This window comes from Pristis pectinata, chromosome 12, assembly GCF_009764475.1.
Source record: "Pristis pectinata isolate sPriPec2 chromosome 12, sPriPec2.1.pri, whole genome shotgun sequence".
Taxonomy (NCBI): domain Eukaryota; kingdom Metazoa; phylum Chordata; class Chondrichthyes; order Rhinopristiformes; family Pristidae; genus Pristis; species Pristis pectinata.
In genome coordinates, this window is record NC_067416.1 from 31060739 (window position 1) to 31075443 (window position 14705).

General features: G+C 40.4%; 1 protein-coding gene across 2 annotated transcripts in view; it reads left to right on the forward strand.

Annotated features, from left to right (window-relative positions):
- The first annotated feature begins 1265 nt into the window (after positions 1 to 1265).
- The window catches only part of pde6c (phosphodiesterase 6C, cGMP-specific, cone, alpha prime), a 30868-nt gene continuing 17428 nt past the window's right edge, over positions 1266 to 14705 (forward strand). For both annotated transcript variants that reach the window (XM_052027426.1, XM_052027427.1), the window contains exons 1-7: positions 1266 to 1742; positions 8313 to 8465; positions 8562 to 8651; positions 13185 to 13325; positions 13440 to 13514; positions 13615 to 13679; positions 13774 to 13840. In XM_052027426.1, coding sequence (XP_051883386.1) covers positions 1266 to 1742; positions 8313 to 8465; positions 8562 to 8651; positions 13185 to 13325; positions 13440 to 13514; positions 13615 to 13679; positions 13774 to 13840 — 1068 coding nt within the window. The remainder of the gene's footprint in view (positions 1743 to 8312; positions 8466 to 8561; positions 8652 to 13184; positions 13326 to 13439; positions 13515 to 13614; positions 13680 to 13773; positions 13841 to 14705) is intronic.

Below are 14705 nucleotides of genomic sequence, written 5' to 3' on the forward strand. Positions count from 1 at the left end.
TGCAGATCCGCGCCGCGTTGGCGTCACTGTTCACTACTTAAAACCCAGAGGGCAATTTCTGGCAGACCCCCACAAAAGAGTGGCGCCGAGCTAAATTTAAATTTCCATTCATTTTAGATTATTGCTTAAATTCGAAAAGCGCATTAGCAAACAATCTAATCTCCGAAGTGTAAATAGCAACACTGCTGATCGTATTAGAGGAAATTACAGGAAGCAAGGGGAATTATCTCTTTAAAAATGCAGTTTCTCCAGCCCTCCACCAGCAACCGGCTCGATTCACCGGGGTTAAGTTGCAAAACGTTGCTTTATAAAGCGGGAGAATACTTTTGCAAAATTTGCAATGAACGTGTTTTTATTGGACCACCGCGTATGTCCGATAATAGAAAAAAAAACAAATAATGTGAAATTAATGCAGAATGTAATTGGGAACCGTACTTCGTATATTCAGCAGACAATACTTGCCAAAGGGGCGACCTGCATTTTACTCACTGTACTAAGATTGTAGAGCTGAAGAAATGGGCCAACTAAACCTATATTTTGCTGTATTTCCTGGTTGACTGTGCCCCCACATTTCCCATCAAACACTGGCTCCAAATCCTTCGCACAACTTACATTTACAACATTTTACACGAAATGGATTTATATATAAAACACGCCTTGCTAGCATTAAACTCCATACACAAGAGACTGCAGACGCCGGAGTCTGGAGCAACACAAAATCTGCTGGAGTAACTCAGCGGGTCGAGCAGCGTCTGTGGAGGGAAAGGAATTTCAGGACTGACGCAGGGTTTCGACCCGAAACGTCGGCAATTCCTTCCCTCCAGCTAGATGCTGCTCGACCCGCTGAGTCCCTCCAGCAGGGTAGCATTGGACTGCAGTGGTTTCATGCACTGAACTGCCATGGTTGAGAAGCGGTCTAAATTTACCGTGCCTAACTCACGTGGACCTGTGATCTTTCGTATTCAGTGCATTAATGGGATTGGTCATTCGCAAATGAAAATTGGGATTCACAATCTAAGAATGATCAGGATTTAAACTCCTGACGTAACGTTTAGCAGCGATCTGGAAGATGCCTCAAATCACTAAGTCTTTGCATGCTGTCAACTTTCGAAAGACTGTCGCAGCTTTGGAAAGAGTGGGTCAGAGACGGGGGATGCCTGGCGGCTTCAACAGACCGTGATCCAGCAGGCAAAGGGGCGCTGCTAACATTTCACCCCCTTGTTCTTCAGTGATGCAAATCTAAAGCAAAGAGAACGGGAACAAACATGGGAGACGTTAGCAAGGAAGCAGTCGAGCAATACTTGGAGAATAACCCACAGTTTGCCAAGGAATATTTTGACAGGAAGCTCAGGCCAGAGTCGATCAGTGCAGTCTTCAACGGCACAAAGGTAGAGTTGAAGGATGGAGCTTCCTTCAAGGACCTGTGCAAGTTGGAGGAGTCTGACATTGTGTTTGAGCTGGTAAGAGAGATGCAGGACGTCTCCAATGTAGAGAAACAGATGCATAAGGTACTGCAGAGGATTTTGACCCTGGTCAACGCAGACAGAGGAAGCATGTTCTCATTCAGGTCGAGGAACGGTGTCCCTGAACTGGCCACAAGACTTTTTAATGTGACCAAAGACTCCAGTTTTGAGAGTAATCTTGTGGCGCCAGAGGCCGAGATAGTCTTTCCATTGGATATGGGGGTAGTGGGATGGACGGCACACACCAAGAAGGTGCAGAATATTGCTGATGTTAAAAAAGTAAGTTATCTTTTGAATTATTTAAATATCATGCATTCAATAATATTTACCTGCATTTCAATGTAATTCACAATCTCCATTTGAATATAGGATCGTGTGTAAGCAGTTTTCTTGAAAAAGTTATCTCCGAGAATTATTGTCTGAAGTGCCCTACATTTACACATACACATAAATATTGCAGGGCGTGTGAAGTCTATACAAGATAAAATAAGTTTAAATAGAGTTGCAGGGAACTTTCAGGTTCGTTTGGAGAGCTGGGGTGAGATTTGACCAAGGTATAAGGTAGAATTGGGAAGAAATCCTATATGCTCTTTATTTTATATCTGCTCCTCGGAGCATTACCTTGTTTGGTTGTCCCTAGACTTTAAAATCTATGCACCCAATGCAAAATAACGTGATGATGCCTTGACTACACTTCTCACTTGCCCCATTTCCCCTTATCGCCTTCAGCCTGCTTCACAATTCTCTTCTTTTTCTCTATCCTTTATTTCACTCTCCAGTATTTTGCTTCCCATGCTCTCCCATGTTTTGATATCCTTTTTATTTTCTACTCTGTTTTTCTCCCCTCACTTTCTTTTCACGTCACCCTGCTTCATTTCTAGGCTTTTTCTTATAGCCCAGATTCCTCTTTCCACATTGGTGCTTTTTCTCTTCTCCTGAGGTTCCTGTGCCTTGCCCTCATACCTGACTCCTCACCCTTCCTACCCACATTTTACTGTCACCTTCAACTACTTTGCAAATGCAGCCTTCTCCATCCTACCACCCCTGCTCTCAAAGCCTGTTTTTTTTCTCTTAAGAGGTTCTTATAATGTATTGTTGGCTGGGAGAGAAAGCAAAAAATGGAGCTTGGACAAAGGTATAGACAGCAGTGGGGGGGAGGTAACAGGTCCACAGATTTTAGGGAAAACTAAAAGTAGGTCATTTGGTATGAAGAGAAGCCTCAGACCCGTGGCCTGTGGAGATGACTGCAGCATAAGGTCTATGGTGGCAGAATTGGAACTGAGGACGAGAGCGATCAGGAAGAAGAAAACAAAACTGGAGAAAGATCTCTCAAGAACATATGCCAACATCTTGGGTAAATGATTTGTCATGGGTTGTGAAAAGGAACTCCACTTAGTATAAGGAGGACTACATATGGGAAATAACATCAGAATCAGATTTATAACCACTGTCTTATGATGTGAAGTTTGTTGTTTTGCGGCAACAGTACAGTACATAAAATGACTATAAATTACAAAATAAATAAATAGTGCAAAAAAAAGGAATAATGAGGTAGTGTTTATGGGTTCATGGACTGTTCACAAATCTGATGGTGGAGGAGAAGAAGCTGTTTCTGAATTGTTGAGTGTGGGTCTTCAGGCTCCTGTACCTCCTCCCCGATGGTAGTAACTAGAAGAGGGCATGTCCTGGTGAGGGCTTGGAGGAATGATAGCATTTCCAGATACAGGGAAATCAGAAAGACGAGTATCTGATCTTGTATGCAGTAGAATTGGAATTGGTTTATTATTGTCACATGTACCAAAGCACAGTGAAAAAGTTGTCTTGCATATCATTGATGCAGATCAATTCATTACACAGTGCATTGAGGTAGTACAAGGTAAAACAATAACAAAATGCAGAATAAAATGTAACAGCTACAGAGAAAGTGCAGGTAGACAATAAGGTGCAAGGTCATAAGGAGGTAGATTGTGAGGTCAAGAGTCCATTTTATCGTACTAGGGAAGCATTCAATAGTCTTGTAACGGTGGGATAGAAGCTGTCCTTGAGCCTGGTGGTACGTGCTTTCAGGCTTTTGTATCCTCTGCCTGATGGGAGAGTGGAGAAGAGAGAATGTCTGGGGTGGGTGGGGTCTTTGATTAAGCTGGCTGCTTTACTGAGGCAGCGAAGTGTAGACAGAGTCCATGGGGAGGAAGCTGGTTTCCGTGATGTGCTGGGCTGTGTCCACAACTCTCTGCAGTTTCTTGCAGTCCCGGGCAGAGCAGTTGCCATACCAAGCTGTGATGCATCCAGATAAGATGCTGTCTATGGTGCATCAATGAGAAATTGGTGAGGGTTGATGGGGACATGGCACATTTCTTTAGCCTCCTGAGGAAGTAGAGGCGCTGGTGAGCTTTCTTGGCCATGGCGTTTACATGGTTGCACCAGGACAGGCTATTAGTGGTGTTCACTCCTAGGAACCTGAAGCTGTCACTCCTCTCGACCTCAGCAGCATTGATGTAGACAGGAGCATGTACACCGCCCCCTTTCTTGAAGTCAATGACCGGTCTTTTGTTTTGCTGACATTGAGGGAAAGGTTATTGTCATGACACCATGTTACTAAGCTTTCTATCTCCTTCCTGTACCATAACTCGTCATTATTTGAGATACGGCCCACCACGGTGGTATCATCTGCAAGCTTGTAAACGGAGTTAGAACAGAATCTGTTCTACACTCTCATGAGTGTATAGGGAGTAGAGTAAGGGGCTGAGGACGCAGCCTTGTGGGGCACCAGTTTTGAGAATAATCGTGGCGGAGGTGTTACTGCCTATCCTCACTGATTGTAGTCTGTTGGTCAGGAAGTTGGGGATCCTGTTGCAAAGGGAGGTGTTGAGTCCTGGGTCTCGGAGTTTGGTGATGAATTTGCTTGGAATTATAGTATTGAAGGCAAAGCTGTGGTCAATAAACAATAGTTTAACATAGGTGCCTTTACTGTCCAGATGCTTCAGAGATGAGTGTAGGGCATCAGATGTTAAACGTTATTATATTGTAGCTTAAGATGTGCTATTTTGAGATATGGCTTATTGATTCCATCTGACGCCTTATTGGTATGGGTGGTACGTTTAATTTCTCTTGAAAAGATCAATACCGCTTATATCAGTGATAGTCTAAAACACTACATAGAACGTTCTAGCTGCAAAGTGGCTTGTACACTGACAGCTGTCAATTATTGCCCATTTTAGATGGTCAAAATTTTTCCTTTTTCTGCTTAAGCTATAGCTGCTAATTTTATACCTATTTATATTAGTTTTATATCCTAACAAAGAGTACCTTTTATTTCTAGCAGTTCCTACATTTAAGCTGTTTTTATTTCTTAACAAAATCTTCTGCTCACTCTTAAGTTTTTGAAATAGTGCTCATGGTTCAATGAGTGTGAGAACAGTCAGTTATTTTTGGCCTCTGGTGTTAGAACAACAATGTTATTTTAATGCCATCCATTTATCATATAAATATTTCGTAGATGTCTCCTAGGTGATTCATATCATTTATTTATGATGGGAGATATGACACAGGTTAGGTGGCTTCTACTATCATTCATGAGCAGTAGTGCCATCTTATTCCTGGGAGTGTGGTGGTGATTTGAATGGGCTTTTGTTGCTGAAGCCTAACATTCTGTACTTAAATAATGTCTGCATATTATCAAGCAGCCAGCCTATTCTGTGGTCTGAACCTCCTTTCTTACTCTGATAATGATAATATAAGCCAGAGCTTATACAAATTTACAATACAAAATATCATCCTCCAAGATCATTGACCTGAAGTGTCTCTGTCTCGCAACCTGTTAAGTATTTTCAAAATTTTCTGTTTTCTTTTGCATATTTCTAATTCATTTGAGTTTTAGTTAGAAATACAACTTGTATTTAAATATGCCATTATTGTAGGAAAATTTCAAGGCACATCATCGGGGTGTTTTCAAACAAAGTCTGACGCTAAGCTACTTAAAGAGATATTAGGATGAATGACCAAACGCTTTGTCAGAGAGGTAGGTTTTAAGGAAGAGCAACTTAGGGAAGGAATTCCACATGTTCAAGTCTGGGTAGCCGAAGTCAACAGTGATCTGCAGAAACTGGAGGTCTATAGCAGGCCAAGATTAAGGGGTGTAAAAGTCAAGTTCAAGTTTATTGTTGTCATAGGCATAGATGCACAGGGTATAGATGTCATGAAAATCAGCTTTTTGCGGCAGCAGCACAGTACATTACAAGACGAGGACAAACATAAGTTAACGTACTTAAATTAACATAAATTGTAAATAACTTGCATGTCTACAAAATAGACATAACAACACTGGTGCAAGATCGTGAGAGAGAAAACAAACTTGAAGGGAGTTATGGAGATAGGGAAGAACAAGGCCATGGAAGGATTTCAACACTAGACTGAGAGCTTTAAGACTTCTGGACTGGAGGCCAGTATAGGTCTGCAAGCATTGCTGATGGGTGAATGGGGAATTTGATATGAATCAGTATACATATTTGTATTTCAGATTTTATGTAAGATGCAGATAGAATGCCAGTCATAGAATTGAATAAATATTACTATTTCTAAGATCAAATCAGAAAATGCTGGAAATATTCAGCAGGCCAGACAGCTGTTGTGGAGAGAGAAAGAAAGTTAATATTTGAGATCAGTGATCTTCATTTGTTCTAATGAAAGGGCACTGACCTGAAACATTGATTTTTGTTCCTCTGTGCACAAATGCTGGCTGAGCTGCTGAATATTGCTAGCATTTTCTGCTTTGATTCCAGATTTCCACCATCTGCAGTATTATATTTTTAACATTTTAGTTTTGTGTAGGTACTGTCAGTCCATGTATTGTGAATGTATATGAATGGCATACATGATTAGGTGATGTCCACATCTAGTGTTCATGTAACCATGATAAAAGCATGTAGTGTATGAATATTCTGTTTAATCATATGCACTGGAGAGGGTGCAGAGGCAATTAACAGGATGTTGCATGGGATGGAGCTTTTCAGTTATGGGGAGAGGCTGGATAGGCTGGGTTTGTACTTAAGCAGAGGAGGCTGAAAGGGGACCTGATCGAGATATACTAAACTGTGGGATATAGATAGGGCAGACAGTAGAAAACATTTCCCCAAAGCAGAGATCTAAATCTAGAGGGTAAGGGGTAGTAGGTTTCAAGGGGATTTGAGGAAGAAGTTTTTCACCTAGAGGATGGTTGGAATCTGAGTGATTGTTGGAGGCAAATACTCACTCAATATTTAAGAAGTACACAGACAAGCATTTGGATCACCAACACATTGAAGGCTACAGACCAAGTCCTGGTAAACAGGATTAGAAGAGATATGTGTATGATGGTCGGTATAGACACTGGGCTGAAGGACCTGTTTCTGTGATGTATGATCCTATGACTGTTATACATGCAAATTTGATGTGTGTTCATTGTTATTTAGATACAAACATAATGTACGTGCTTCACTAAATATTCATACCTAATTATTGTAATAATTGATGGACTGAATATATCTTGAATTTGTTTATATCATTAAAGAGGTTCCATAAGTCATTATGTCAAGTTCTACAGCTATTGACTCGCAACCACTTGCTAAATCATGGCAATGATGGATAATCCTTCTAAAATCATAAGGTTGATTGAGGTTGGAGATCAAGAGGGATCACAAAGACGTGCATTTTTTCAGGAGTCACCTTATCCACGCAAATTGTGTTCATCATAAGCTTGGAATGTCTGACCTAATTTCCCTTCTGGGAACTCACTTGCACGTGAATCCTTTGGGCTCTTACACATGTCATTATCCCTGTGTCTGATAAATACCTAGTAAGCCAGAACAAAACAGTGAAAATAGGCAGGTTTTTTGGATTGTCTGTATTATATAACCACAGGTCAAATTAACTTTATGGAAAGAAGGAAAACTAAATGACGTATACACTACAGGGACCAATAAATATCTTCTGTTTAGAATATCAGTGAAAGTTTAAAATTATACCATTTTCATTGTGTGAAACAAAAAAAAAATGCTTATGCTGGAGATCTGAAACAACAACTGAAAATGCCAGAAACACTCAGCAGGTCAGGCAGCATCTCTGGAGGGAGAAACAGAGATAACGTTTCAGAACCAATGAAGGATCATTGACCTAAAACATTAGCTCAGTTTCTCTCTCAACAGATGTTGCCTGACCTGCAGAGTTCTTCCAGCGTTTCTGTACTATGGGTGGGGATGAGCTCTGTACTTTGAACATTAGAATCTGCTTTGTAGCTCCATCTAAGGCAAACAATAATACTAATGGGCACTGAATGTCCAAAAGTATTTTTCTGTGGCCTTGAATTTCCATTGATTTTTGTAACATTGCAGGAAGAGTGACAAAAAGTCTTGGAGATGCTCATAAACTTTTTAGCTGAAACTTTGGAGAGATGGCAAAAAAAATCCAGGGAAACTCAAGAGCTTTCTTTCCACCAGTGATTATTCTGTGAGCTTCCCAGTCAACAGCCACTGCTTTCATGAACTTTCCCTCCTTCTCACATAGAATCTAGCTGCCTGTATCTTTGCTGGATGTTTCTTTCAATCCATTCCCGTTCAATAAAGTCACTCACCTTGACAATATAAACAGTAAGGTACTTGGATAGGAGAGAGTAGAGGGGCCTAATGCCAACAAATGGGATTAGAATAGATGGGTATCACGTTGTGGGCTCTAAGGGCCTGTTTCTGTGTCATACATTTTAATAATTCCATGAATTTGAATTAAGTGAAGTACAAGAAGATTCACCTTGACAAAAAAAAAGTGACCGACAACATGTTTTGGAGCAAACAGCAATATAACTCTTTGTTTCTGTCCTAGGATGCCCATTTTTCTGCATTTGTTGATAAGCAGACTGGGTACGTGACCATGAACATTCTAGCTGCTCCTATGGTACAGGGGAAGGAAGTACTAGCAGTCCTGATGCTGGTCAACAAAGTTGGTGAACCACAGTTCACAAAAGAAGACCAAGAGGTAAAAATAGATAACCCAGTAAGATTTTTGTGCAAGTTGTAGAATAAAATAAATCGATCGACTGATAATCTACTTGCATGTATTTTATATTCCTAGGTTTTTACAAAATATTTGAACTTTGCATCATTAGCACTGAAATTCTCCCACATAAATTACCTCTATAATGTGGAACAGCGAAGGTCACAGGTAATATTTTATAAAATTATTCCTTTCTCTAATGCCCACACATTATATTTTATTGTGAATCTGTTATTGAGAGTCTGATAGTCCATCTAATAAAGTAATGTTATGGGAAAGAAAGTTACATTATTCATTGATGGAGTTCTAACATGAGAACATTCTTCCTCACAGCTGATAAAGCAAACTGAAAGTGATTTATTATCACTGTACATTAATTATATATAATAATAAATACAAAATAACATAAATGTTCATTGCCTCCGCTCACATTGCTCAAGTATCTTGCATGCTTGATTTTTAAATCAATTTTTATCATTATCCTATATCAAGTCATTAAACAAATAAAATCAATCATTTTAATTACTTAGAGATTACTCCCTCCATTTTTTTGCAAATGGTGAGCACCTCAGCAAACATTCTTAAATGGTGGCCACTCAGATGTTGCAGTGTAAATCCAGTACATGCATAATAGATTGCAAAGATAGCATGCTATATACACAGCTAAGCTTCCCATGCCCAATGGATCATATCAAAACTATGTAGTCCTCCTTCATCCAGTCATAAAATATGTAACTTCAACACCTAATGCAAAGGGGAGGCCCCATGAACCTTCTCATCTTCAATGTTGGCAAAATACAGGTCATTGCTACAAGAGGTGAGTGACAGCAATCATCTTCAATTGGTCCATTTCAGTGTCCTTGAGGTCCACACTACAAGCCAGTCATCAGGAGTTGATTCACTTCACTTGCTATCAAGAAATGGCTGTGTACTATACACAACAAAGCTATGGGCTCCAGCAGTATCCCAGTTGAGTGTTGAGACTTGCATTCCAGAACTTGCTATATTTCTAATCAAACAGCTCTAATACATGCATAATAATGGCACCTACATGGCAAAGTGGAAAAGTGCCTCAGGGGTTTGCATTGTCTACAAATTTAGTTTACCCAGTTTCTGCCCTATCCGTGTTCTCAATCAGGAAAATAAAGGGAAGGGTTATCAACAGTGCAATCAAGCTGCACTTGCTCACTGATATTTGGTTTGCACCATCCAGCTTACAGTTTTGGCCCAAACACGGACAAGAAAGCTCAGTTCCAGAGGTGGGGTGAGAGTAGCATTGGAGGTGGTCCAAAGATGTTCATTCAGCTCATTCCTGGAGTGAGAGGATTGTCCTATCAGGAGAAGCTGATCGAGTTGGGTTTGTATTCTTTGGAGATGAAGAAGAATGAGTGGAAATCTTACTGAAACATACAGGATCCTAAGAGGACATGGCAGAGTAGATGTTGAGATGTTTTTGCGAGTGGAAGAGTTTTGAATGAAGGGACTTAGTTTTAAGATAAGAGGCTGGTCATTTCTATGCACCTCAGTTTTAAATTGGTATTGGTATTGATTTGTTATTGTCACTTGTACCAAGGTACAGTGAAAAACTTGTCTTGGATACTGTTTGTACAGATTAATTCACTACACAGTGCATTGAGGTAGTACAGGGTAAAAACAATAACAGAATACAGAGTAAAGTGTCACAGCTACAGGGAAGTGCATTGCAGGTAGACAATAAGGTACAAGGTCATAACAAGGTAGATTGTGAGGTCAAGAGTCCATATCATCAGAAAGGGGGCAGTGTACATGCACCTGTCAACATCAATGTTGCTGAGGTCGAAAGGGTTGAGAGCTTCAAGTTCCTAGGAGTGAACATCACCAATAGCCTGTCCTGGTCCAACCACGTAGACACAATGGCCAAAAAAGCTCACCAGTGCCTCTACTTCCTCAGGAGGCTAAAGAAATTTGGCATGTCCCCTTTGACACTCACCGACTTTTATCGATGCACCATAGAAGGCATTCTATCTGGATGCATCACAGCTTGGTATGGCGATTGCTCTGCCCGTAACTGCAAGAAACTGCAGAGAGTTGTGAACACAGCCCAGCACATCACAGAAACCAGCCTCCCCTCCATGGACTCGGTCTATACCTCTTGCTGCCTTGGTGAAGCAGCCAGCTTAATCAAAGACCCCACCCACCTGGGTCATTCTCTCTTCTCCCCTCTCCCATCAAGCAGAGATACAGGAGCCTGAGGGCACATACCACCAGGCTCAAGGACAGCTTCTATTCCACTGTGATAAGACTATTGAACGGTTCCCTTATACATTGACCTCACAATCTACCTTGTTATGACCTTGCACCTTACTGTCTACCTGCAATGCACTTCCCTGTAGCTGTGACACTACTCTGTATTTTGTTATTTTTTTTACCCTGTACTACCACTGTGTAATGAATTGATCTGTACGAATGGTATGCAAGACAAGTTTTTCACTGTACCTCGGTACAAGTGACAATAATAAACTAATACCAATACCAATTTAAAACTGAGATACATAGAAATTTCTTTTCAGAGAATAGTGTATCTCTGTAAATCTCTACCTCATAAAGTTGTGGAGTCTAGATCTTTACAAATATTTAAAGTGGAGCTGGATACATTTTGAAAGATTGAGAGCTATGGAGATTTGGCAGTGAGGAGGTGTTGAGGCTTGTGGTAGATCCAGCCATGATCGTACTGAATGGCGTGCAAGGTGGCCTACTCTTACTTCTATTTTCTTGTGTTCTGTGAATTAAAATTAAAAAAGGAAGTAGGCCTGGCTGATTCTGCAACAAAGGAACAATACTCTCTGGAAAATTCAAACTGGACCCTGATTCCACTTTTCCGTAATGCTGCCTTTACGTAAATAAAGCTTTGGAAACTATAAAATTATTACTGACCTCTGAGCTCAGGTTCAGTGTCACATCTGTTTAACGTAATACCTAGACATTTCCAAATTCCATGTATAAGTGAGCACAATCATTTACAGCTATTTATTTATTTATTGGTCACATGTACATCGAAACACATGGTGAAATGCGCCTTTTGCGTAGAGTGTTCTGCGGGCAGCCTGCAAGTGTCGCCACGCTTCCGGCGCCAACATAGCACGCCCACAACTTCCTAACCCGTACATCTTTGGAATGTGGGAGAAAACAGGAGCACCCGGAGGAATCCCACGCAGACTTGGGGACAACATACAAACTCCTTACAGACAGCGGTGGAAATTAACCCAGGTCACTGGCGCTGTAATAGCATTACGCTAACCGCTACACTACTGTCCTCTTGGATTCTATTTGCTATTAACCTACACTGAGATAATTTACAGGAGTCAATTAACTCACCAGCATGACTTTGGGATGTGGGAGGAAGCTGGAGCACCCAGAGAAACCCATGTGGTGACAGAGTGTGCAAACTCTGCAGACAGTAAAGGTCAAGTCCTGGCACTGTGATGCAGCTGCACCACCGTAGGGCATAAGAGTCTGTACCATTGTTCACTCTTCTGCTACAATTTCCCAAATAACCTCATTTTAGGTCTTTACATGGTCTGTAGGAAGATTTTCCTATTGGATGCCCAGAAATTTGTAAACCATGAATAAAATGGTTTGGACACATAATCTATACACTACAATCTTAACGTTCTTCAGGACTTTGTCATCATCAAAGAAAGAAGATACAGGTCATCCCCGGGTTACAAACACCTAAATTATGGACACCCCTACATACAAATGAACTCCCATGATATTATTAAATTCAAAAGTCTGACGAGCATACATACATTCATTCAAATGGCAGAAATAGTTTCCTCTTTCTCTCTGCTTTTAGTAGTTGTTCTTTACTGTCAGTCTTATATGTTATTGATGCCATTCATTACAATACTGTGGGGGGATATTTGCCACATCGAGTAATTTTTGTGCATTTTCCAGCTCATGGACAAAATCGACTTACGGATGTATGTGAAAACGGAACCTGTTTGTTACCTGGGGTTGGCCTGTAAATATCAATGTGCATGTTGATGTTTTTCAGGACACATCCAGTGGACTGCATTTAGATTGAAGCTGCCATCCACCAGAACCTCTACATATGATTACACATCAGCTTTTGGGTTCAAAGCTCCTTGTTTCTTCCAGTGAAAAGATTCATGATCATTTTTTTATCTCGTACACTTGTCGTACCTACTGCAATTTCCCACTGGCCACCCCATTGTTGGATATGGTGATGTAAATAATTCATTACACTGGACTGTTTCACAATAAACATAGAAATTCAAATCACACAATGTATCAGGTTACACCTAGAACTGGAAAAATATCAAGTGATCTGGGTTTCTTTTCTGGGCCTATTCAGTTTTCTCCTATCACCTTTCAGCTCTGCAACCCTATATTTTTCTCTATGAATGTCATAAAGACAGACACGTCACGTGAACAAGAGGAGATGGGAAAGGAATGGTAGAAACAGTCTTGAGTTTGCGTAACCCACTTTTGTTCCTGTGTTCCAAAATTTGCGTGCTTTTCTTTCACCCATAAGACTATGCCTCACCCCTCAAAAGGCAATGCCCTCACACTCAAGAGTACCCCAACTCTTGCAGCCTTTAGGTATTTCACAACTGAAGTTGTAAACCAGATATAGTGTTAGGAAATGACTTTTACCTCATGGATCCTGGTAAGTGTACTTTTGCTCCCTATCTACAGATTCTGTTATGGTCTGCCAACAAGGTGTTCGAAGAACTTACAGACATTGAACGCCAATTTCACAAAGCTTTGTACACAGTTCGACTTCATTTAAATGTTGAAAGATATTCAGTCGCTCTTCTGGATATGACCAAACAAAAGGTAGTTACTCTATCAATTATAAATCTTTCTTTGGATTGTTCTTTAAAATTAACATCCACAATCAAAAAGCATGAGTAATTAAATACATCTAATGAAATGCAACGTTTATCCTAGGAATTTTTTGATGAATGGCCAATCCTGATGGGTGAAGTTCCCCCTTATAAAGGCCCAAAGACCCCAGATGGCAGAGTGAGTTTATAGAAAATATCTCCATCTTTGCATTTCAATTTCCAAAATATACCATGTGTTTCTGTACCTCTAACAAACAACTGTCTCTCAAATTATTCAGGAAATTAACTTTTATAAGATCATTGATTATTTGCTGGTGGGAAAAGAGGAAATTAAAGTCATCCCGTAAGTATTATTAGTGTTTTACATAGTAGTAAAGCATATTTCATAAGGTAGGACATCTATAACATATAACTCTACCATCATTTTATACCTGTAGGTCTCCTCCTGCAGATCATTGGTCACTAGTGAGTGGCTTGCCAACCTATGTTGCTGAAAATGGTTTTGTAAGTAGATTTCTAAAAGCAGTTAGTATCAGTTATTTTCCTTTTTGTTTATCATTACATGAGTGAATGTGTCTTCAAGCAATTAAGGGATTTGTAATTAAAATTAAGATCATTGTGTAAAAGGGACCATATTCTTTTGTTTTCCTTAATGTATTATGAAAGAGATTGGAAGATAATTGAATGTTCTGAACACATAAAATAATACCTTTGGAGGTAGCACTTTAGATTACAAATCTACTTTACAACCAAAATCATTTGCGTAAATGAAAAGGGTTTACCTAAAGAATATGGCATAACTAATAAAACAACCTGAATTATTATAAGTCATTTAAATTGGCATCTTTCCAAAGCAAATTTCAAAATGCCACTCAGCTGATATCTCAATTTTTCTGTGGTCTTTTCGATATGAAGCAGCATTCTATAGCATAGGTTTCAGCGGCAATCTTAATGCATTAGACCTGGTGGTTTATGCAATGAACAATATCCTGTCTACCAAGTAAACTGTCTCACCTCAAGTCTGCCCACTCTTGCCTCCTGACTGGCTCATTTTTCTCTTGACATCTGAAATGTCCTAGTTTTTCAGGAAACATTTGCTTCGCTCTTCTGTGGTTGATGGAGCCCTCACCTGCATCTCCTCCATTTCCTGCACTTCTGCTCTCATCCCCCCCAACCCCTCTCCCTGGACAGGACAGAGATAGAGTTCCCTTGGTCCTCACCTTTACCCCTACTGGCCTATGCATCCAGCAGAAATACATCATTTTCGCCAGCTGCAATGGGATCCCACCACCAGTCACATCTCCCTGCCCCCCACTCTTTTCTGCTTTCCGCAGTGACCACTCTCTCCGCGACTCCCTGTTTTGATCAT